Raw genomic sequence first — 23493 nt, 5'->3', positions numbered from 1 at the left:
TTGCTGGCTAGGCAGCATTTACTGCCCAACCCTAACTGCCCAGAAGGCAATTCGGAGTCAACCACATTGCTGTGGGCCTGGAGTCACATGTAGGCCAGATCAGGCAAGGCTGGAGGTTTCCTTCCCTAAAGGACATTAGTGAACATCATATGTCTGTCACTTCCGAACTTGTTCTCCTGGCTCGCTACTGCTCTCCATGAGCATTTCTCTTTTCTATGCTACCTACAACATTGTTCTGCAAAAAGGGTCCTACTCATCAAGAGGTATACCAATGAAAAATTTAATATCCTCACTTTGTTTCTCAGGCCTTCACCATAGTGTTATTCCTACAATCTATTCCTCCTCATGCCATACAATCCTGACCAGACTCTACACGGCTCTCTCTCCTTTTACCCCAATGTTGAGGGTTGTGCTATCAGCCACCAAAACCCCAGATTCTGGAATTCCTTCCTGGCGTCTGTCTCTCCACCTCCTGCTTCTTAAAAAATGTCCTAAACGTCACATCTCAGTCACTCCTAATAGCTAGTGGGCTGTGGCTCGGCATCCATTCTGACCCTTAAGATTTCACAAAGAACCTGGGAGCAATTTCTACAGAAAATGAGCTGTGTAGTTGTCAACTGTTATTGTTGGCCCACTTAAAAATTAAGCCTACTTAAAAAGGGCAAGATACCTCTAAGAGATATTCAGATTTAAGCCAGAGACCACGTTCTTGTCGTGAACACAAAAGCAGATATAGTAAAGAGCATTCTTCAATGATCCATAAGATCAACAAAGAATACCAACAGTAAATCTCGACATTCTCAACTCTTAGTTGTTGATATTGCATTAGCTGGTCCTCAGCCTAATGCATTGTTGAACTTGAAACTTTGCTCCTGATACTTGGAAATCAAAAGGCAGAATTAACAATTTGATCGCTGGACCGTGTTGTCATGTGGAGGACTATAAATTATGAATCCAATACCATTGTTAGCCCAGTACAATATCTGAATCTTTGAGCTCTCAACCACTTGGGCCTTTTTGGTACATCATCCCTCTGGTTGCAGAAATCTTTGGTTGCACTCTGCTGAGCAATTCAGAATCAATCGCTATGAGACAGCAGAAATTAAAGTGATGCACCTTCCAATCATATCTATAGATTTCTGCTGTGTAGCTGCTCACTGGCTTTATTCCAAATCCAGAACGGGGCAAGGAGCTGCATAAAATACATGGTTAAAATTTATGGTGCTAAATGTCTATTCGCACGTAGCAGTGAAAATGTAAGCGCAAGATTAATTGCCTTCATAGCGATAAAAGATCAGACATTTGGAGGACAAAGTGCACATGCAAATCAACAACAGGCCCATTGGAAGGTCTTTGTTCCAATAGTAGTTAAAACAGAACCCTCTGGTTTCCTCTGGTGTGTGAAAATTGGTGTGGGGGTGGCAGACAGAAAACAAAAGAAATAATAAATGGCAGGAAAGTATGTACACATCAATTATGATGTTGAGCAAACGAGGAAACAGCAATTCACCGAGGGCCCCTACTGTCAGAAGATGGGAACTGTAACATTTCACTTGGTGTTTGGGCAGCAGAGAAAACTTTGCAAAATATTTCATGTCTTTAGAGATCTCTGAATAGGATGAAGCAGCTGTCAAATTTATTTCTTGACAATAAAAACGCCTATACTGAAATTGTCTGCAGCTTTAAAAAATGTTGGTTAACATTACATTACTTATTATTATCTTGTCGAAAATCAACAAAATCTGCTCATGATGCAAGAGAAATCATTAGGTCTGGAATCCAAAGAAAACGCTGATTGCCTCTTCACTATGGATTCATCTTCCTCCTCACAACCACCCATACTTAATTCTAGTCTGATTTATTTAACAACAAAGTGAAAGAAGCTTCATCAAAATGCTCTCCTTCAGTATAACCTTTCACTTTACAAGAATAAAACTGCCAAAAACAAAAGAGCTATGAAAGCAAAAAGAGGCAAACACATCCCAACAGATTTAGTATCACGATCTTTCTCTACAGTAAGTAAGTCAACATAATTCAACCCGATGGTGCACCTTATATTTTTAGAACTGATTTACTGCAACTTTTAAATCCATTTTGAAATAAAGACGAAATATTTTCCTTTTAAATGAATGAGAACGTCAAACCGAACTGAAAAAAGATACCAGAGAACAGATATTGGCAACCCACTGCCTTATTAGTACAGACAAGATTAACAGCTTCCCTCAGTAACCTGGAAGCTCGTTGATTTATATGCAATGTACTCAGTGAGCACTTCCATCAATCAATAGAGACTTATTGCATCAGACATACTTTCAGTGAACTGATGTGTACAATGGAATGAAGATCCTTTCCCGCATGCATTGCGATCCTTAACTCAGTCAACACTACACAAGCATGTGATATCAAAATACAACTGAAAATGGTTAGTTTAAGGATCTATGCAATGTTCAGAGGCTCCACAAGTTTTTAAAATCTGTTATCATTCACACAACAGAAATATATTCAAGAAATGTGAATTAGTTTTCCGTACTAAAAGGGAAATATTCCTGATTAAGACAATTCAACTACTTGGCTAGGAAATACTTCTCTGAAATGATCTTCCATTTTTCACCCCTCCTCCACTGAAGGAATGATTGATCATCAGCATAGCTCCTGCAGTCATCCAGTACTTCTGTCAAATGGTTACCCTTTATATATGAACTCAAGCAGGGAGCTACAGTAGACTGGCTTATTGCAATTGAGCTGAAACCCATCTATTACAAAACGTCTGTAACTAAGAATTTTCCAGCAGGTATTTAATGTTTAAAGAAGGTAGAGAGAAAAAGGTGAGTTTAATTGAAAGTGAAACTCATTCAATAGGTGCATCTTTTTATTTGGCAGCACTGATTCAAATGATGCCATAGACTGCCCTCATTCTGTTCAAGTCACATTCTCAAATTGAGAACAAGGGACTGGGCTTGCATGGAATCTCCTACGCCCATAAGTCGATTTGACTTTCCAATATCTAAGAGAACCTTCACTGTTAATAAGAGATAGTAAAAACTGCCGATGCTGGAGTCAGAGATAACACAGTGTGGAGCTGGAGGAACACAGCAAGCCAGGCAACATCAGAGGAGCAGGAAAGTTAACGTTTCGGGTCGGGACCCTTCTGAAGAAGAACGTTGGCCACTTTTCTCTATTGTACCATTGAGTAATGAATTTATTTTTCCATTGTTGTCCTACTTTCACTTCCTACCTCCATGAGGAGTTCTTTTTATTTCAGAGCTCCCTTCCCCTCTCCCATTTCTGTTGAAGGGTGCCAACCCGAAATGTCAGCTTTCTTGCTCCTCTGATGCTGCCTGGCCTGCTGTGTTCCTCCAGCTCCACACTGTTATTTCAATGTTAATAATCTATTTTGAGGGCATATAACCTAAGGGTAAATCAATGACATGCCCTTGTCATCTGAATTCGTATATATTTTGATCTTCTTAGGACCTCACCAATGTTTTCAAAAGGTTAGGCCAGAAACAAATGATCAGGATTGGATTTAGTTAATTCAATTTGCTGTTACTTTTACATTTTTGCATGATTAACAATGCCATTCTCAGCCACTTCAGTCGTCATTTTGGTCATCAATTAACACACTCTTAACTACTCTGTTGCATTCTTTTCCATCTCACCTTACTCACAACAAGCATTTATCAAGCACTGAGATAACAAGGTGTAGAGTTGGATGAATACAGCAGGCCAAGCAGCATCAGAGGAGCAGGAAAGCTGACGTTTCAGGTCTGGACCCTTCTTCAGAAATGGGAGAGGGGAAGGGGATTCTGAAATAAAGAGAGAGAGAGGGGGAGGCGGATGGAAGATGGATAAAGGAGAAGATAGGTGGAGAGGAGACAGACAGGTCAAAGAGGCGGGGATGGAGCCAGTAAAGGTGAGTGTAGGTGGGGAGTTAGGGAGGGGATAGGTCAGTCCAGGGAGGACGGACAGGTCAAGGGGGCAGGATGAGGCTGGGAGGTAGGAGGTGGGGGTGGGGCTGGAGGTGGGAGGAGTGACTAGGTCTGAGGAAGGACGGACAGGTTAGGGAGGCGGGGATGAGCTGGGCTGGTTTTGGGATGCGGTCGAGGGAGGGGAGATTTTGAAGCTTGTGAAGTGCACATTGATACCATTGGGCTGCAGGGTTCCCAAGCGAAATATATGAGGTGCTGTTCCTGCAACCTTCGGGTGGCATCGGTGAGGCACGGAGGAGGCCCAGGATGGACATGTCATCCAAGGAGTGGGAGGGGGAGTTGAAATGGTTCGCGACTGGGAGGTGCAGTCATTTGTCGCGAACTGAGCGTAGGTGTTCCACAAAGCGGTCTCCAAGCACTTTATCAAGTACTTATGGTCAGGGACCATTCCAACACAATGGATTGGAGTTGCTTATTGCTGCTGATTTGGGGTAACAACAGTTCACCATTTACAATTTTTAGTGGAAATTGTGAATGTACTTTGCTGGAAAAAAAGCCCTTCAATATAAACTCCCCCTCTTAAAAAAAAGACTTGTCAAAAATACCTTGAAAAAATGGCAACCCTTTTAAGAAAATGTGTTCTGCGTTCTTATATTCAGTCAGGTTGCAAAAGGTGGACAGTCGGGAGTGCTACACTGAAAGGCAACAAAGAAATATTCAAATTACAGTCTAAATGGTTGAAAATTTCCTTTCAGGATGATTATTCCTAATATACATTGCTCATAAGTACTTCCCTTTTGCAGATATAAATGTACTCAGAACAGTCAAGCACAATTTGAAATCCATCTTCATTTTCATTCTACAGTTCTAACTGGAACTTTGATCTATCAAACACAAGACTAACATCTCCCAAGTTAGGATTCAAAAGTACAAAATCAGCCCGGAGATGAAATGCTGAATTCCTACCAAATCTAACACGTTGTATTGTACGATAGCGCAGACCCTCCTCAATACTGTGAAATACTTAGACCTAGAGATTGGCAGGTGCAAACACATCCCGGCAAGTCCTATTACAAGCCTCTTTGCAAAAAGCAATGTTAGTAACTGTGCTATGGAAAAAGTACAAATTTAAATATGTATTAAGGCTGCACTAGAATGTAATAAAGTCAAGTCATGCGAGTTCCTATAGGGCAGAAAATTCTAACCTGGATTCCAGTTTGTGTTGCATTATTTGGTCACCATCAGAATGGCATCAAGGGCACTACGTTGGCAGCATACCAAAAGTAGGAGAGACAGCAAAAGGGAGAGAAAGATAGAAAATTCTCAAAGCTCCTCCCAGTTCTCTCATGGATGGTGTTATCAAGAATAAAAAGCTTATCAGCTCATAACATACATTAAATATTAGCCACTTGGGCAGTGCCTGAACAGAAATATGGAAAATTAACTGGCACTAGCCAACTTTGCAGTCAACAGCCATTGATTGGGAAGAGCATACTGACCAGGGGAGGGTTCTTTAGAACAATTGTAGCTATTTCTTTAAAACAAACTGTGCAAATTGATTTTAAAGTTTTCAACTTTGAAATCTGTGGATAAATGGAAGGATTCACACTCGTAAGCTGTTCTTTATGACACAAGATGGGCTAATCAGAGGATCTGATCTCATCCTTCCAAAATATTAACTTTATGCTCTTCCTTTCTAGTTATTATTGATACCATGTCCAGGCCTCAAGCATCTCCCACCCAACTCTTTCTGGATGTTGTGTACCTTCTGTGTGAACAAATACTTCCTGACATCTACCCTATGATTGCCCCTGACAGATCAGAATCTGTGGTCTAGTGACCTGGCATATATATGCTTGCATTTTAGGATCTCTTCCCAAGTCCCTCATTTTCTTGTCTGAGGACGCTGTTAAAATTCAGGCTTCTTCCCAATGTTTGTCAACAAATCCAGAAAGAAAAAGCCAGCTTTCAGACCAAAACCTATGAATCGAAATTTGACTTTACACTAGGTTTGTGAGCAGCAAATAGGCCGAAGTGCCACTTGGAAACAGTGAATGCTTTCAGCGCTGAAGCGTGGCTTAGAAATGCCAAAAATTGTAAATGACATTCTCTCTCCTCCTTGGAACTGGTACAGAATATCATGCCGGCAGACAATACCCAACAGTCTGAAAATGACTAGTCAGATTTTTTAGATAAATAAGATCATGCAGACCCAAGGGGAAATTAGATGAGATGGTGGCACATCTTAATTTTACATAATCCATTATAAAGGAATAAATATGAACCATTAACCCTCTTAAAATCTTTCAATCATGATCTGAAGAAAATCCTAGTGAGAAATCAAAACCTTAGTGAGAGGCCTTCACTAGGCCCAAAGTAGCAAAATAGACAGCCAAAGAACATACCAATTTAGATTTTGAATTGAACTTGGTACAGTGGAAGATTTCCTTCATATTTGACCACTATTGGTCAAACTAATTTCGACAGTACTAAGGTGCCCTGTCAGATATGTGGTGAAATAAAACCAGTAAGAAAGGTACCAATGTCATTAAACTGGCTGAATAAAATACCATTCAACATCTTTTCTACTTCTTGCATTTCAACAAACGTTTTATTTAGACAACAGATTAGCTGAAGAAACAATTAACTGGGGCGTGATCTCTCTCTGAAGCCTGGATAGACCACCAAACCACTTTGTTCTAGCACCGAGAACAAGCAAATGGGTTCATATTTCTCGTATATTGCTTCACTGCTCACTTTGAATTCAGGGATGTTTGTGTCTCATTTGTGAAAAGCCTACTGCCTCATTCATTTAACCATCCCCTTCTCATTGTTGTGCTAGGAGCAGAATGTTTTCCCCGTATAGGGCACCTACTATAACATCCAGCTCTCATGTCAGATACAGCTCAGACCAAACCCAAAATAAATTTCTCTGTTCTTCTCTAACGTGACTTAATGCCAACTTTCATTTAGTACAATGTAATGCTCGATGTTCCAATCTCCACGAGTCAGACCTTCTGAATGACAATTTCTATTCCAGTAATGCTGAAGGGCAGGCAGTTTTGTATCGTGATTGTCATTAAGATGTGGACATTCGGGCTGCCTATTTTCATATGCTCCTCGGAGGATGGAGATGTACACACTTGTCATCCGAGAAAACCAAAAGCTTAACAGCTTCTAAAATGTTAGCACAAAATCCAAAGAAGAGTGGAAAAGGAACAATGTGAAAGATGCATTTCCATGGTCTTTAAGTAGGTCTCTCATTTTACAAGGTGAGAAAAGCACACAAAAGCTTAAAACAATTCCAAACGTCAAAAGGTTTTGAATTTGTACTTTAAGAAGTTCATTTTAAGTACTCTGAAAAAGGACAATTGTCCAAAGAAAATGGCATATTTGGAATGGCAACAGTATTATGACTGCCGGATGTAAGATGCTTATGTTCTGAACGGTTCTTTTAATTGAAGGTAAAGTGGAGCATTTGAGAGATGCATGTGGCCTCCCATTCGTTTTACGTGATTGGTTGCCGTAGGATCAGGGGTTGGGATTACAAATGATAGAAAGTCAAATAGTCGGCAATTACCCAACTTGCCCGTACTGATCAGACCTAGTCCCATTTGCCAGCATTTGGTCCATATCCTTCTGAACATTTCTTATTCATTGAGTGGAATGTGTGTTTTCAAATGGGATTAGTTGAAGCAGATTCAATGTATTGACTTAGTTTGTTATCAAAGAGAGTGTCTTTTACCTAATTGTTACATGAATAAACACTGTGGCATAGCTCCAAAGCTCTGCATGTGGCAGACACCAACTGAATTGGAATAGAGAGGGAATGGCAAAGGATCAGGGGTAGGGATTTCTTCCATCTCTGCGCACTTGACCTGGAAACAAAAATCAGGACCTTGAAGAATGAAAAGTCACCAGAGAGTGCCTTGCTGCTGTATATCAATTTGATTGTACCCAGGGGTCTGAGTGAACGGATTTTTTTTAATAAAAAAAAAGAACTCACTGTAGCAGGGAAGGGAGAGACTGATTAATAACTGGGAGGAATTGAAAACATTAAAAACAAGAATGACAGCAGTGCAAAGTATAAAAATGTAGAAGGTGTGGTTCAGTTTGTTAAGTAGTTCAGAGATAACCTACAAATTGTTGAGTGTATGAACTGCCTATGTAATGTGTTGTCAATGTTGATTAGTTACAGTAAAACTTAATCAGTAACACCTGAAATGTCAAATCTTGCCACGTGATTGTTTGCACAGCTCACTGTGAAGGCAACTCACCAATACTTTCACAAGAGTTATTAGGGTCAGTAATATATGCTGGCTCAGCCAATATAGCTCACATCCCATGATGAAGGACGAAAAAAAATCCATCCAAAAAGCTTCTCAGTCTCGGAGGTTAGTAGCAACACTATTAAGAACATCACTTACCCGAACATTACCAATCAATTCCTAGCACCACCACTGCTCCTCCCAGACCATCACAATTCACAGGCGCTATGCCTCTCTATACTGTTGAAGGACTCGTCTGAGCAGTCATAGAGTCGTATAAACACAGAAACATACTCTTCAGCCCAACTCGTCCATGACAACCAGGTTTCCTAAACTGAACTAGTTCAATTCGTCTATATCCATCTAAAGCTTTCCTCAGTGGTCTACTGAACAGTAATGTTTTAGTTTTGGGAAATCCAAGGGTTAATACTGATAATTTAGGAAATATTCCAGGAGTTTCAGAAGGATGAAACAAATAAAAGGACTTTTGTAACTGGGTTGGTGTTCCCAAATTGGTGGTTGCTGCGGAGTGAAATCAGACTTGTCAAGGTTCCAAAAACGTATTCAATATGAACAAGTTGCTGTGTCTGGACAGTTATGAAGGAAAGAGAAATTACCCCACATTCTACCTGTTTTAACATTGTTCAGCTGCCAAGAAAGAAGTGAGTCATCAAAATAACATTGGCTTTCAAGAAACTAATGACAGCATAACTATGCCCATCCGTCGTATATATCTGTCAAAATCAGATGCAAATTAATTCTAAAGGTGACATGACAAAATAAGTCCATTTGGTTGATGGAAATAAACATTAACTGAAAAATGAACCACTGTGAAATTAATGCTGTTATGATGTTTTTCTGATGACAAAACCACAAATTTCAGAGAAAGCTATAATGACTTAAGAGACTGGTGCCCTTAGCTGATCAACGTTTAAACATGGAGTTTGGAAACTTAGAAACAAAAAAAAAATTTAAGTACAAACACAGCTATGTTCCTGAAAACAGACAAATATCGAGACAGACATATCACAGATGCAAAAATGTCTTTGTACTTAGCGCCTTTCATAACCACAGGACGTGACCCTGGTCCTAAAGTGCTTTACAGTCAAATCAAGTACAGGTTGGGTATCCTTCATTCACATGTTCAAAAACCAAAAAGACCTAAAAACTGAAGGGGTTTTTGAAAGCAGACTTGGACACACACTGTTGTTGGGACTTTTGGGAAAGCAAAACTTCACTCTTAGGTCTGTTAAGACCAGGTAAAGTTTTCTTTCCCCAAAGGACCCATCCAAAAAAACAAAAAAAGGTGGTCCTGAGGTTTTCAGGAAAAAAAAAAGATTCCCAACCTGTAGGGTCATACAGCACAGAAACATCTTTGGTCCAACTTGCCCATGGCGACCAGATCTCCCAAACTAAACCAGTCCCTCTTGCCTGCCTTTGGCCCATATCTTCTAAACCTTTCTTGTTCTCGTACCCGTCCAAATGTCTCTCAATGTTGTAACTGTACCTGCATTTACTATTTCCTCTGGCTGTTCATTCCAGACACGCAACATCCTCTGAAAAATTTGTCCCTCAGGACCCTTTTAAATCCTTCACCTCACCTTAAACCTATGCCATCTGGTTTTCAAGTCTGCTACCTTAAAGAAAAGGCCTTGGCTATTCAAATCTAATCAATACCCGTTATGATTTTATAAACCTCTAATGTCATCCATCAGCCTCTGACACTCCAGTGAAAACAGCCCCAGCCTATCCAGTACAAAAACAAAAGTTGCTGGCAGCATCTGTGAAGGAGAAAACAGAGTTAATGTTTCGGGTCTGGTGGCCCTTCCTCAGAAGTGGCCTATCCAGTGTCTCCTTATAACTCAAACCCTCCATTCCCAGATACATCCTTGTAAATCTTTTCTGAAACCTCTCCAATTTAATAATATCCTTCCATTGGCAGGGAGACCAGAACTGCACAGTACTCCAAAAGTGGCCTCACTGATGTCCTGTACAACCTCAACATGATGTCCCAACTCCTATAGTCAATTGAAGTATAGTCAGTCACTCTTGTAATGCAGAAATGCAGCAGCTAACTTGTACACAGCCAATCCACACAGACAACTGAACTAAACGTAAACTGTGAACAAAGTTATGGTAACCTCAGTAATATCTTATGAACAAAGCTCTCAGAACACTCCGTACAAAACAGACAAGTCGACGTACAGCGATAAAGTCTATAATGTTACTCAACTCAGAACGGATTTGCACACACACACACACAAAATTGATAACAGTTTCTAATGGGAACTGCAATTTCTTAGTCATAGAATCCCTACTGTCTGGAAACAGGCCATTCGGCCCATTGAGTCCACACCAACCCTCCAAACAGTATCCCACCCAGAACCACCCTCCTGCCCTATCACCATAACCCTGCATGTCTCATGGCTAATCCACCTAGTCTACGCATCCCTGGATTTTATGGTCAATTTAGCATGGCCAGTCCACCTAACCTGCACACCTTTGGACCACGGGAGGAAACCGGAGCACCCAGAGAATGTGCAAACTCCACAGTCACCCGAGTGTGGAATCGAACCTGGGTCCCTGGCACTGAGAGGTAGCAATTCTAACCACTGAGCCACCAGGCCGCCCAAGTGTTATAGTAGTTCACGACTGCCAAAACCAGTATTATTTATTGATATGGGTAGATTGTCTGTTAATAATCCAGAGTTATTCTTCAGTTAAATTGCTTCCTCAACACCTCTATGGCCAAGTTTCAATCCAAACCAAGTTTCAATTTCAAGTTAACAAGGCAAAAAGTACCATGATCAAAGTTAGAAAGCTCCCATATGATTATTTCATTCCTAACTGATCAATTCACTGCAATAAAAAATCTCTATAACCTGATATTAAATTTATCAACCAGATAATGAAGTGGATGAATACACAGCCACTCATGTGGCTAATGGAAATAACACAGTTGAGGAGCAAGGGGGGTTCTGCTACCACTTGTATTCAAGTATAGCATTCAGTAAGAAAATAGCTGGGTTTTTACTGCAAGTAACAGAGCAGACTCTGGAGAAGAGTTCTAAAACGTGAGTTGACCAACTCACTGAAAGAGCCTAAATCAGGGGCTCTAAGTACTGGTTTATGGATTTTGTGTGCGGTTCCTAAGCAGATTACTGCTGCTCTGGGAGCACATTCAAAAAACATTTCACAGTCACTGAGCAAATTTACTTTATACTTTATTCTAAATGTCATTCTGGGTCTTCCCACCAGCAACACTCCCCTGATGCCTTATTTAAATTGGCAGACTGATGCAGGCACCATCCAAATTTTGTTCAACTCCAGATTTACTCTTCAGTCGTTTAATCACATGCCAAAATCGTTGACGTTGCAACTCGGGCCCGGCACACCTGCCATTCTGACTATAACAAGTAATTAGCTGCCTAACTGCCTTCAACCCACCGTCATCATCTAACCGTGTTCTGTGCAAGACCCTGATAAAATATTGGGTAATTAAAGAACACTGTTCTTGGACCATTATTGAACTGGTCACTACCCACTGGGATTCAACTAACCCAAAGCAGATCTTCTGAACAGCACAATGAAAATTGCACATTCTGTTAGTTGTAAGGAGTCACAAACGTACTAAGAAACTGCCTGAGAGCAGATAAATAGAATAGGGATGCCTTAAGCCTAAGTAACTGCTCCAAATCCCATCGCACAAAATAAAGACTGAAATAGAACAGTCTGAATCTTGCTTTAAGTGTGGTGTCAGGCCTCCACCAATGCCAACCCAGCCAATTACCATCCCCTCTCACCACTGTCCTGGACAGGGAGAGTCTACTCCATGTTGTTTCCCTTCCTTCCCCCTCCCCCACCACCCACACTCGAAAACAACAAAATTCCATCTAGTCACTGCTGATCCATCAGCCCCGATGGCCTGACCCACTTCACAAAATAGGCCATCAACACCACCCAAGATTTGTTAGTATTAACTTAAACTGGCATACTAATTATATGGGGACAACACTGTACAAATGGCAGAATTTACTACACCACCTCAGAATACTGGTGATTTTATTGTGGAGTCCATGTGCCAACCATCCAATTAGCACCTTCTTCTCATGCAGTATAAATTGCTGTTTCCTTAAGGATCAGGTATTCTTGCAATTCTGTCCTGATGAGCGCAAGATATAAAGCTCCACAGCATGTCTCTTTCTTTAAAAGTATGGAAACTCTGTACTGCCAAGCAACCATTTAGACGCTCATCTACAGAAATTACAACATAGGATCAGCAAGAAGTGCCACCTTATGAGAAGCTACACTTTATCAACTGACAAACACACTTTTCAGGAATATTCAAAACTAAGCACAGGCACACCAACACCCTTTGCCCTGGATTCTGTGAAGATCGCATTTCAAGTCAACATCAGTCCAGACAAACTTAGACTAAGGCAACAGACTGAACCCTAACAAAGTGCTGGCATGCACCTGAAAGTTAAATGGCTCATAATTCCACACCACAATATAATTTAAGTTCTGCTGTGAAAAGCATGTCATTAATACTACCACATTTTCTGAGATGCTACTCCTCATGATCAAAAGGAGATTTACCAAGCTTGTTTCTTTCCCTGCAAATATTCATGCATATTTCAACACACGCTCAGTGACTTAAAACAGAAGTCTGTTTGCAATGATTTTGTGAGCAGCCTTCCAAAGCTGTCACTTTATGCATACTTCTATTCTCTAATAACCTGACAGCAAGTTTGAAACCTTTGACTTCAGACTTGGTTACCTGCCACATTTTTCAACTTTATGAAGATCGTTCGTATTGTCAAATGGTGGACAGCTATTTGAAGCACAAAGTGACATTTTATAATGAATATTTTGTTTGAAAATATCATGTAGCAAAGGAATCACATCAAAATCTTTGAAGAGTTTCCAAAACTTCAGAATTGTCAGGGGAAAATTGACGACTTGAAATACGATCCACAATATACAACTGAAAAAGAAGAGTAGCAGCTTGAAGAAAGAATGATCTGTGGAAGAGTACAACAATAAATTTCAAATGGCATATTTTGGCAACCACTTAACTTTTCCTTATACATATTCAATCGGGTACAGTGTCACCTAGCAACCCTATAGAGCTATGCAAATAGCTGAAAGAATTTACACACGGTGGGTCACAAATGTTCTGCCAGTTTGCAGGCTGTGAAACTGTCCTTGGAGTTTGCTGAGATTACCCAATCACTGTAAGACTTACTTCACTTTCTGGATCCAAATGCAGTAGTCTGTGATATAGAGGTCATTCAAGAGGTATGCAGGGTCACTCTCTCTGCAGATCTTATGGATGTCCAGAAGGGACTTGAGAACAGCAGACTTACCTAGTTTAAAGAGAAGATAAATAGTTAAGTAAATCTTAAATAAACAAAGTTATTTTCACCAAGGTATTAAAATAGTTCAAGATGCTAGCTATATAGAACTAATCACATGCAGCATCAAACGATATCATAAAAGCAAAAAAAAAGGCATTTTTCATAACCAAATCCTACAATCTGTAAAGAAAAAACAGCTTCAAATGCTATAATAGGGATTATTGCACTTAAAAGACAACTATATATAAGCTAATTAAAAACTGTGATGTAATGATTTGTGTAATGACAGAACCAGTTTACTGCAGCCTCTGTTTGTCGCTTTGTTGACAACTCCGGTTATTTAATCATGCATTTCTAAAATACTGTAGAATTATTCAGAAGCTATCAGGCACTTGCCTCATGCTAATTTCTAAATGGCTCCAGTTGCTATAATGTTGTGTATAGTCACAAGCAGATTAACATCTCATGGTAGTGACTATTAATAATTATATTTTTAAGCATGTCCAAAGGAAATTTTTTTGATAATCTAAGATGTTTTTCATGGCGTTGCTTACTCCCAAATTTTACTTGATTAGATCAAGAACAGAACTGCTGTGGTACTTTTTCCAGGTTAATCATTCTGCAGTTCCAGTTCACCATCTCCGATTATACAACATGCGTTTTCTGCAAACAGCTGTTGTGTATAACTGATGTGCAATCAACACAGGGACTCTAGCTTACCACAAATGCAATTATGCCCTCACTTAATTATCTAGAAGTATTTAATACTTGTTTTTAACCAGTGATTCAGCACAGAAGCTTTGTACTATGGCCAATCTGTACTCAACCAGATAGTTCAAGTTATTCAGACAGCTTGAAAGGGCTCTTGTGGTGCAGCGGTGGTATCTCGACCTTTGAGCCAAAACGCCCAGGTTCAAGTCCCACCTATTCCAGAGGTGTGCAATATCTTGGTTGATTAGAAAATAGTTAGAAGGGCACAATACTGTGAACATTAAGCTGAAATGGAAGGCCAATCTCACTGCAGTTCCAACATGTTGCTCAGGAATCTACTGTAACTACGAAGCACAGCTCAAGCTTTGCATTTCTCAACAAGTGTTATAGCCAAGTGAGGAGGAGTGAACCAGCTATCCTCTTTTTCAACTCCCTTGGTCAGTCACAACAAACATTTTTGGTACTTTTTAAATCATGCAGCCATATCATGCTTCAATTAAAACATAGTACTAGTCAAAATTACAAAGTCAATTACAAGGTTTTCTGGAGCAAAAGGAGGGGGAAGTTTATTTAACTCATTAATCCAGGGAAGTACTAAACAAAAAACACAAACACAGTTAAAGTTTTAACAGGGGAGAATGTCCAGTACAACAAGATGAACAATATACATTTTGCAAAGTTATTCGAGCTGCTACAGTTGAAATTGAGACAATGGCTATCAAGTCGATGTCCAAATCCTCAGCAATAGAGAAGTTTGTAGAATGTTCAAGTCCTCCTTAGCGAATGGTTGTTTCTTTAACTTGAGGAGAAATTGGGGAGAAACAAGCTTTTAGATTCTGCTGTTATGAATTCCTTTCCTTTCTCTGCTCTGCCCAATAGCTATTTGCTTGAAATACAATTCACTCACTTATTTCCAAGTGTTAGGACACCAAGACAGACTGCTGAACCAAATCAGCCTTTCTACCTTTGTATTCACAACAAACCTTCAAAAGACTCCCAATAGTTACTCCAATGGTTCCCAACCAGACTTTTGAATAACCCATCCCAGACTTTGTGAATTAATTAATTCCAGGCAAGTTTTGTTTCTTAAAAAAAAAAAAGACTTAATGATTTATTAAATACACAATAGCTTTAGCAGAGAGAAAAAGAAGTTAGCTGATTGATGCCAATGCTTTAAACCCAAGATGTTGGTTTTCAGCTCCCATTCACTGAAAAGACAGGCAGGCAAATAAACACAGTTAAGGGATTAATACAATAACAAAACTGGCCAGAGTACTTCAATGGTTTTCATTTACATTGTTTCACAGGCATAGATGTAGAATCCTTGGTTGCTTTTCTGAAACCGAATCAGGGTCACCTTCTCAGTCCACTCAGGTAAAGTAATACTTCTGACTCCGCTTTCAATTTTCTTGAGTTGGAGCAGCTGGTGACGGAGATAAGGCAGGGAGATTTTTTTTTCTTTATTCATTCACAGGATGAGGACGTCACTGGCTAGGCAGCATTTATTGCCCATCCCTTAACTGCTCAGAGGGCAGTTAAGAGTCAACCACATTGCTGTGGGTCTGGTGTCACACGTAGGCCGGACCAGGTAAGGATGGCAGTTTCCTTCCGTAAAGGACATTAGTGAACCAGATGGGTTTTTCCCCCTGACAATCAGCAATAGATTCATGGTCATCATTAGACTTTGGATTCCAGATTTCAAATCTTCATGCTGTGTCATCAGCTGCCCAAAAACCACAGCTTAAAAGAAAACAACTTCAATTCTGGTCCTGCCCCGAAAGACTGGCCGTTATTTCTCCCGATGCCTCAGTTACTATTCAACATTTGTCATGTGCTTGACTGCATGGTCTCTTCCAGACTTGACAGAACCAACTCCCAGGTACTGACCTCATTAATAGCCAACTTCTGTTACCTGTTTAAACACAATGCACTTCCCAGGATTGCTGTGTCTGTAGGAACCCTTTTAAATCAAACCAAGTCTGCAATTAACTTCCAAGTCTGGTCTCACAAACATACAAAAGCTTGCTTGGTCTATTCTTTTCCTTTTACCACAAACTGTTTCAAAGTCCACAAATCATCCACAGTTCCAAATTAAAATTTATTAAAGAAGAACAAGAAATGAAAATAATGAACAACCAGCATGGGTTCAAACACAAGTCAGGCATCATCATATTTTGAGAGCTGGATAATCTGCAGGCATCTTTCATCCAAACGTGAGAAACTTCCAGAAAAGGTGAAAAGAGAAAAAGAAAGAGACTATTTTTCACATAAAAGAGTTTCAGTACCTTCTGAAGCAATGTTAACTTCAGCTCAGTCTGTCTTTGACTATCTCATACTGGTTTCATGAGACTGGCTCAAGCTGCTCAGGTGACCATTCATGCCACTATAAGCCAGAGAGTTTCCTCCTTTTTATGAAACCATTTTAGTCCATGAAAGATCTCATGCAATGAAGTCAGATGACAGAAGTTGGATAGTAATATTTTACCATTGTCGTGACAAGATTGAAGTTAACACGTTACATCAACAAACTTCAAATAAATGTGAACTACAAACAACTTTCCCTTAATTTGTTTCCTGCTGAATAGACTTCCAGTTCACAGCAGCAATGTCTGTAACTGAAAGTTAATGCTGCACAGCTTAGAGAGAACGCTGACTAGAAGTTGTTTCAGCAGGAAACAACATTAAGTCCTGAGGTTGGTTGGTTCGCTGAGCTGGTTTGTTGTTTTGCAGACGTTTCATTACCATGCTTGGTAACATCCTCAGTGCAGCCTCCGATGAAGCGTCGGTGTGTCTTCACGCCCGGTTTTTAAACTCTGGGGTTCATTGAGATGGATTGCCTCGCTTCCGGTTTTCCTGCGTAGTGGAATGTATATGGGGTCGATTTCAATGGTGTTTATTAATAGCATGCTTCGTGGAGTGCCATGCTTCCAGGAATTCTCATGCTTGTCTCTGCCTAGCCTGTCCCAGGATCTTGGTGTTGTCCCAATCGAAGTCATGGTTCTCCTTGTCCATGTGGATTGAGATGAGTGAGTATTGGATCCAATACACTTCATCGGAGGCTGCACTGAGGATGTTACCAAGCATGGTAACAAAACGTCTGCAAAACAACAAACCAGCTCGGCGAGCCAACCAACCTCAACACCCACAACCCGAGCTACAGATCTACTCCAAAACCTTATAAACATTTAAGTCCACTAAGAAAATACAAGTGAAATGTGAAAGTTCAAACTAAAACCAGACTAATTATCTATTACATAACCAAAGTGTCGTTAAGAAATTATTTAGCAAAGAACCCCAAATATTATGCACATTTCAGATACAGAGACAATTCTAAAATATGCACATTACAAAGCGTGCTTTCAATGTTGCTTGCCTACTGTGAACTGGAACTGAACAGGGAATACCTCCTGGTCAAACCTCAAAGTGAGTCTTTAAATCTTTCAAACTTCAGAGCTCAGTGTCTGAAACACTGAATTCTAAAAGAGACAGTCAATCAGAACTAATTAAATGCTTCTTTCTGCAAAGACCCACCTTCTTTTTTAGGCTATTATCAGCGTAACTCAATCCTATCTTCATCCAAAACCAACGCATGTAATTTCAGGAAAAGGTCACGGTACAAGTCGCAACAAAGCACTGACCCTTATTTGTTTGCCACTCTGTTAGGAAAACTTCCCCATCATTGTCACCAGGATTGAACGCAGAGAGAACATGGACTTGGAAAAATTGTTCAAGGATTTACGTCAAAAGCGCCTCCTACCCAAGAAAGACACTCAACTACCCCATTCTGAAGTACATGTATGGATTGTGTCAGGTAGCCTAATCAATACAAGAGCGCTTAGATAATGTATTTAAGAGTCTCTGGTAGACTGTCACATCTGCAAAGGTCACTTTTCGCACTCTGACTTCATAGTACCACCAGCAAAATGGTTCCGTATCATTCTGTATGAGTTAGCTTCAGGTGGGTGTTTTTGTTTCTGTTAAGGATACTTTCCTCTCAAGTATTGCTGCATTTCATCTTCTTAAGTGCAGAATAAGGGCAAAAAAAAAACATCAGTTTCTAAACATTGAAATTCATTCTGGTCATTTTCCAGCCCTGGCCTTTTGCTGAATCTCTTCATTAGTATTGTTTAACCTCAACTGATAGCAGTCTCTATTTAGCGTCATTAGGCTACTGTTTCAAGTTCCATTCAGACCTGATCACCTAACTTAGTTTGATTCATTAGTGCAGGACAGATGGAGTGTCACTGGTGGATGAAACATTAAAACAGAGAATCCATCTAGTTAGCAGTTCATAAGGAAATAAAAGACTATAAGGCACTTATCCTTCCGTCCTGGTCACGTTTCACCTTTCAACGTTTAAAGTAATTTATCTGGTCCATCTGCTATTTGTAGGATCATACACTAAAAAACGTGGACAAGTGATCTCACTTTAAACAAGTCAATCACTAACATGTACATCTTGCAAAACTGATAAGGCACAAAAATGATGTAAGCTCTTTCTTTCTCTCAGCTTTTATGTATATTGACCGGTACATGAAAACAAGTACCTTCTAAATCAACCACAATTTCAGTTGGTTTCAGTTTAGATATTTATAATCAACCTGTTCAGATGTTTTGACACACCTCTCGAACAGTTAGAACTTGAACCAGAGCCTATCTGGCTCAGTAGTAGGGACTCTACCACAGTGCCACAAGAACCCTAGCTTCTATTTAATGGGGTTTAAATGAATCTCCATCCTCTCAATGCAATTATGCACACAACTAACATAGCAAAAGTTCGAGGCATGAAGAGATACATCACAAGCTGCAAAAAGGCGGGTTTATTTCAACCACTCCTCTAACAGTTGTCTCTCAAACAGCTTCTTGTCCTTAAATGCCTTGTTATTTTTAAAACCCAGCTGAAGTTTTACATGAATTGCCTATTAAGTCTAACACAGAACGTTGCAGCTTTTAATTATTAATACCGAAAGTACCCTTTTACCAATCTGATAATTGTTACTGAAATGTCAATTCATCTTGCTTGCCATGCAAGGAAACAATCTGAACTGCTGGGTACCCTTGTTGTGACTAGGGTTTGATTTTAAATTTTCTTTTGATATTCCCTTTTCTCTCTCAAACAATGTTTTCTTCACTGCTCTACTTCTCTTCCTCTGCCTATTTTGATTGAAGTTCACTCGATTTCTTGGTCATTCTTCTTTTACAATCCTCAAATCTCACTGGTTTATGTAGGCACACTGTCGATGTCATTAAGGTCACTAAGGTCCCAGACACCTGCTGTCCCTCATTGTCATTAACTTGCTCTTTCAGCAAACTGCAATATAGATTTTATTCAAATCAAAAAAAAAAGGGCAGAGGAAATTTTTACCAGAACGTCGAGTGAAAAGCCATGCATCAGCACGTTTCAGTCTTTTTGTCTAAAATCACAGGAGATTGAAATATTCATTTCGACAAGAGCAGCAAAACCATTTCATGGCAAATTTTCATGATGTCTGTGATCAAGAATAAATCTTCTAGTTTGTTTGGCAATTCCTAGTCTTTCACTTTAGGAAGAAAACACACATCTAATACAAAAAGTAGTTGATTATGTCAAGACTCCACCCTGAAATTATTTCATTTAAAAACCTTGTGCCAACCTCAAAATCACTGACTAAGAGCAAAATACTGCTAATGCAGGAAATCTGAAACAGAAAAAGCTGGAGATACTCAGCTGGTCTGGCTGCATCTGTGAAAAAAGAAAGAGTTAACTTTGAGTCTGCTTTAGAAAATGCACAAGTTGGTATGAAGGCAATATATTTGCAGTAAATGACAGAAAATCTATGTACAGTGGTATATACTTGAGTACCTTCCAGATGTCAAGTCTCCATTTTGGCATGATTGAGAGAATCTCTCTCTCTCTCTCTCTCGAAGAACCCAGTTTCTGCCACTCAAATTCAAATGTCTAGCAGGTCATGACATTGTCATTCAATCATCCTAAAGAAAGTAGAAACAGAAGTTGCTGGAAAAGCTCAGCAGGTCCGGCTGCATCCGTGAAGTAAATAAAAATCAGAGTTAATGGACCCAAAACGTTAACTGATTTTTTCTTCACAGATGCTGCCAGACCTGCTGAGCTTTTCCAGCAACTTCTGTTTTTGTTCCTGATTTACAGCATCCGCAGTTCTTTAAGGTCTTTTTTTTTCTAAAGAGAGCAGAGATTGAGAAAAGGCAAAACAATAAAAATGATTATCGAGTCCTTAAGATTAATTTATTACTTCAACCCCCAAGTAGTTTGATGATAAATGCAACAGTGGCGCACAGTTAACTGCAAATATAAACTAGAATGTTCTGGTGATCTAGCAGATTTCAATTGCAGCAATAACAAATCCCCTCTCAATTTTTATTTTTTTTTTAATTTGTTTGAGAGAGCAGATAAGTTCTAAGCCAGGCTTCCAATATCAATATGATCTTGTTAACTGAAGCTGAAAATAAGATGAGCTCTCATTCGTACAAACACCAGTGAGCAGAGCCAACTTGCTCAGCATTCTGTCATAGGACAACTTTTTCAGACTTGGAATCTGTCTTGTTAACCTTGGAATTGCTACCAGAGCAAAGGTATTCTCCTCAATTAAGGAGACAAAACCTGTCTACACCAGATGCAGTCTCATCAATGTCCAGTACAGCTGCAGCAAGACCTCCATAACTTTTATATTCCAAATCGTCGCAATAAAGATCAACATTCTATATGCCTTCTAATTACTTGTTGTACTTGTCTGCTTTTTTTGTGTATTGAAGAGGGAGAATATATATTGATAAATCTGTACGGTCCAAACAACTGTTTTTCCAGTATAAAAAATTAACAAAAGCAGCTAAATATATCAACATCTATAATTCTGGCATCATTGAACGGGCAGCATTTTAACATTGTTGCACTGGATTCTGATAAAGAGAAAGTTGCCAGAATTTAGACTGCACCATCACGTGTAGCAATTTAAGGCCAGAACTGATTCAAAAAGATGGCAGAGTGGCATTATCGCTCGACTGTTAATCCAGAGATCTAGAGGTGTTCTGGGGACTTGGGTTTGAACCCTGTCATAGCAAATGGTGAAATTTGAATTCAATAAATATCTGGAATTAAGAATCTAATGATGACCGTGAATCCATTGTCAATTGTTGGAAAAACCCACTTGGTTCACTAATGTCCTTTAGGGAAGGAATCTGCCATCCTTACCAGGTCTGGCCTATGTGATTCCAAACCCATAGCAATGTGGTTGACTCTGAACTGCCCTCTGGGCAATGAGGGATAGGCAATAAATGCTGGCCTAGCCAGCAACGCTCTCATCCTGTTAATGAATAAACAAAATCTCACAAACAAAATGTGAACCGATAAAGTGCTTACATCAAACCAACAGCTACAAGTATTCAATTAATTGCCTTAGAGAAACAGCCACAAATTTCGACTTTTACAACTTTGAAAGCAGCAGAGCCATTGGGCAAAATTTATCTAGAAGGCCATAAAACATAAATGTAAGACAGACAGAAGTCAAAGCTGTAACCTAAGAGACTTTCTCTTCACTATCCCACCCCCAACTTCCCTTCAAGGATGATTCAACTTGGCAGAGTGTGTTCTTCCTTCAAAATGCATTGCACATGCACCACAACAGCTATTAACATTGTGCAGTCTGCAGATTAACAGTTTTAGTCATCTCAGAAATAAAAACACTTCAGGAGGCTCTAGTTTGCTACCTTGTTTTTGAAAGGAGACAGACAGAAAAGAGGGGAGAAGGGGTCAACAATGGTACAAAATATTAGCCCCCTTTAGCCTTCAGGATAATATTCAGCTGTTAAATGGATAAAGCACTCCAAATCCAGTTATCCACAATGCTTAGGACCTGATGCATCTGGTTAAAAAGGTCAGCACTGTCCTTGGTTTGTTCTTTATAAACAGATCAGGCTCCTTTCAAACGGTGAGAAGGGATCACTTAAAGATGAGTCAGACAGCAGTATGAATGCTTAAAGCCAGCAATACAGCAGAGCATCACCCTTCGTTATGGCGGGGAGAAATTTCCTGGAGGTAGAGCTGCTTAAATCTGTTAAGCGCAAGGCTTACACCAATGGCCCCATCAATTAGCCATGTGAGATTGTATTTGTCCCTTTAGAGACCAGCAGCTTCAATTCATTGGGGGGGGGGAATCAAAATCCAGGAAAACCCCCTGAATTCCACTCCCCGAGCTACTGGATTTCAGATATTGTACACGTACGATTCTGCTGGTTATCTTCTTTAAATCAACAGCAGCATAAGAAACAGATTCTGCTTTCTTTGGTTTGAAATGATTCGAACAAATAACACAAGCGATTAAATTAGTGCTTGCATTTTTATTTAAATCTTAAAACTGATGTGCTGACACCTCTAACCAATTATTTTGTATAACAGGAACCATCTTCCTTTCGATCACTGGCTGTCACTCGGCTTCCTGGTTTAAGTAAACGTGGACAGGACATTCAGCAGGAAGCTTTTGTCACCGAAAATGTAATATCCTAAGCAGAGCTGAATTTTTAAGAGGTAGGAGGGAGTGTGTCATTGGAGACTCATGTCAGTTGGCATGAAGTTTGAAAAGAAAAAGCTCTTGCTGCTAATAATTCTGCAACTTGGAGTCATCAATTTATGAAATGCCAATAAATGCTCATGTGGGAAATTAGCTTGTACAAATTAGTTAATGCATTCTTTCAGCACGTAAATACAATCAATCGAGTAAGTGCAATGACAGTGGTTCCCTCTTCACTGATGATGGCAGCAGGAGAACTATAGCAACAATGGTTCCCACTAGCAAGCTTTATCCTACACTGTGTCGGTGGGCTCACTACTCATCCAATCCATTTCAGCGTCACTGGGATCAAAGTCACATTTCTGTTAACTACAGACAACTGCAGAGGGTCCATGCATTGACACAATGCTGCTGGTGCTGTGCAGTGTGAAGATGACAAATGGCACACTATCACGATTGGAGGCTCTCGTAATTCATTTTGATTGTTATTACCATAATCATCTTTAAACGCCACTTACTTTTAGCTTTATTTTTACTAGCTAGAATATGCTTAAAATTAGTCAGCTGATGTCATAATTTTCTAACTCCCTTAACATCATTCTCATCCATCAGAGATGAGCTTCTCACTGACCAGAATTCTACAAGTACTTCAGTTACTGATAATGAATAATAAGAATAATAATAATGAATAATAAGAATAATAATA

At 39.7% G+C, this 23493-nt stretch overlaps 1 protein-coding gene across 1 annotated transcript in view; it reads right to left on the bottom strand.

The window, feature by feature from the left end:
* Positions 1-23493, bottom strand: part of LOC109921893 (protein SHQ1 homolog) — a 95903-nt gene that overhangs the window by 27010 nt on the left and 45400 nt on the right. The window contains exon 7 of the mRNA XM_048606740.1: positions 13446-13566. Coding sequence (XP_048462697.1) covers positions 13446-13566 — 121 coding nt within the window. The remainder of the gene's footprint in view (positions 1-13445; positions 13567-23493) is intronic.

This window comes from Rhincodon typus, chromosome 16 (genome assembly GCF_021869965.1).
Source record: "Rhincodon typus isolate 14 chromosome 16, sRhiTyp1.1, whole genome shotgun sequence".
Classification (NCBI taxonomy): domain Eukaryota; kingdom Metazoa; phylum Chordata; class Chondrichthyes; order Orectolobiformes; family Rhincodontidae; genus Rhincodon; species Rhincodon typus.
This window is presented reverse-complemented; position numbering and strand designations above follow the sequence as displayed.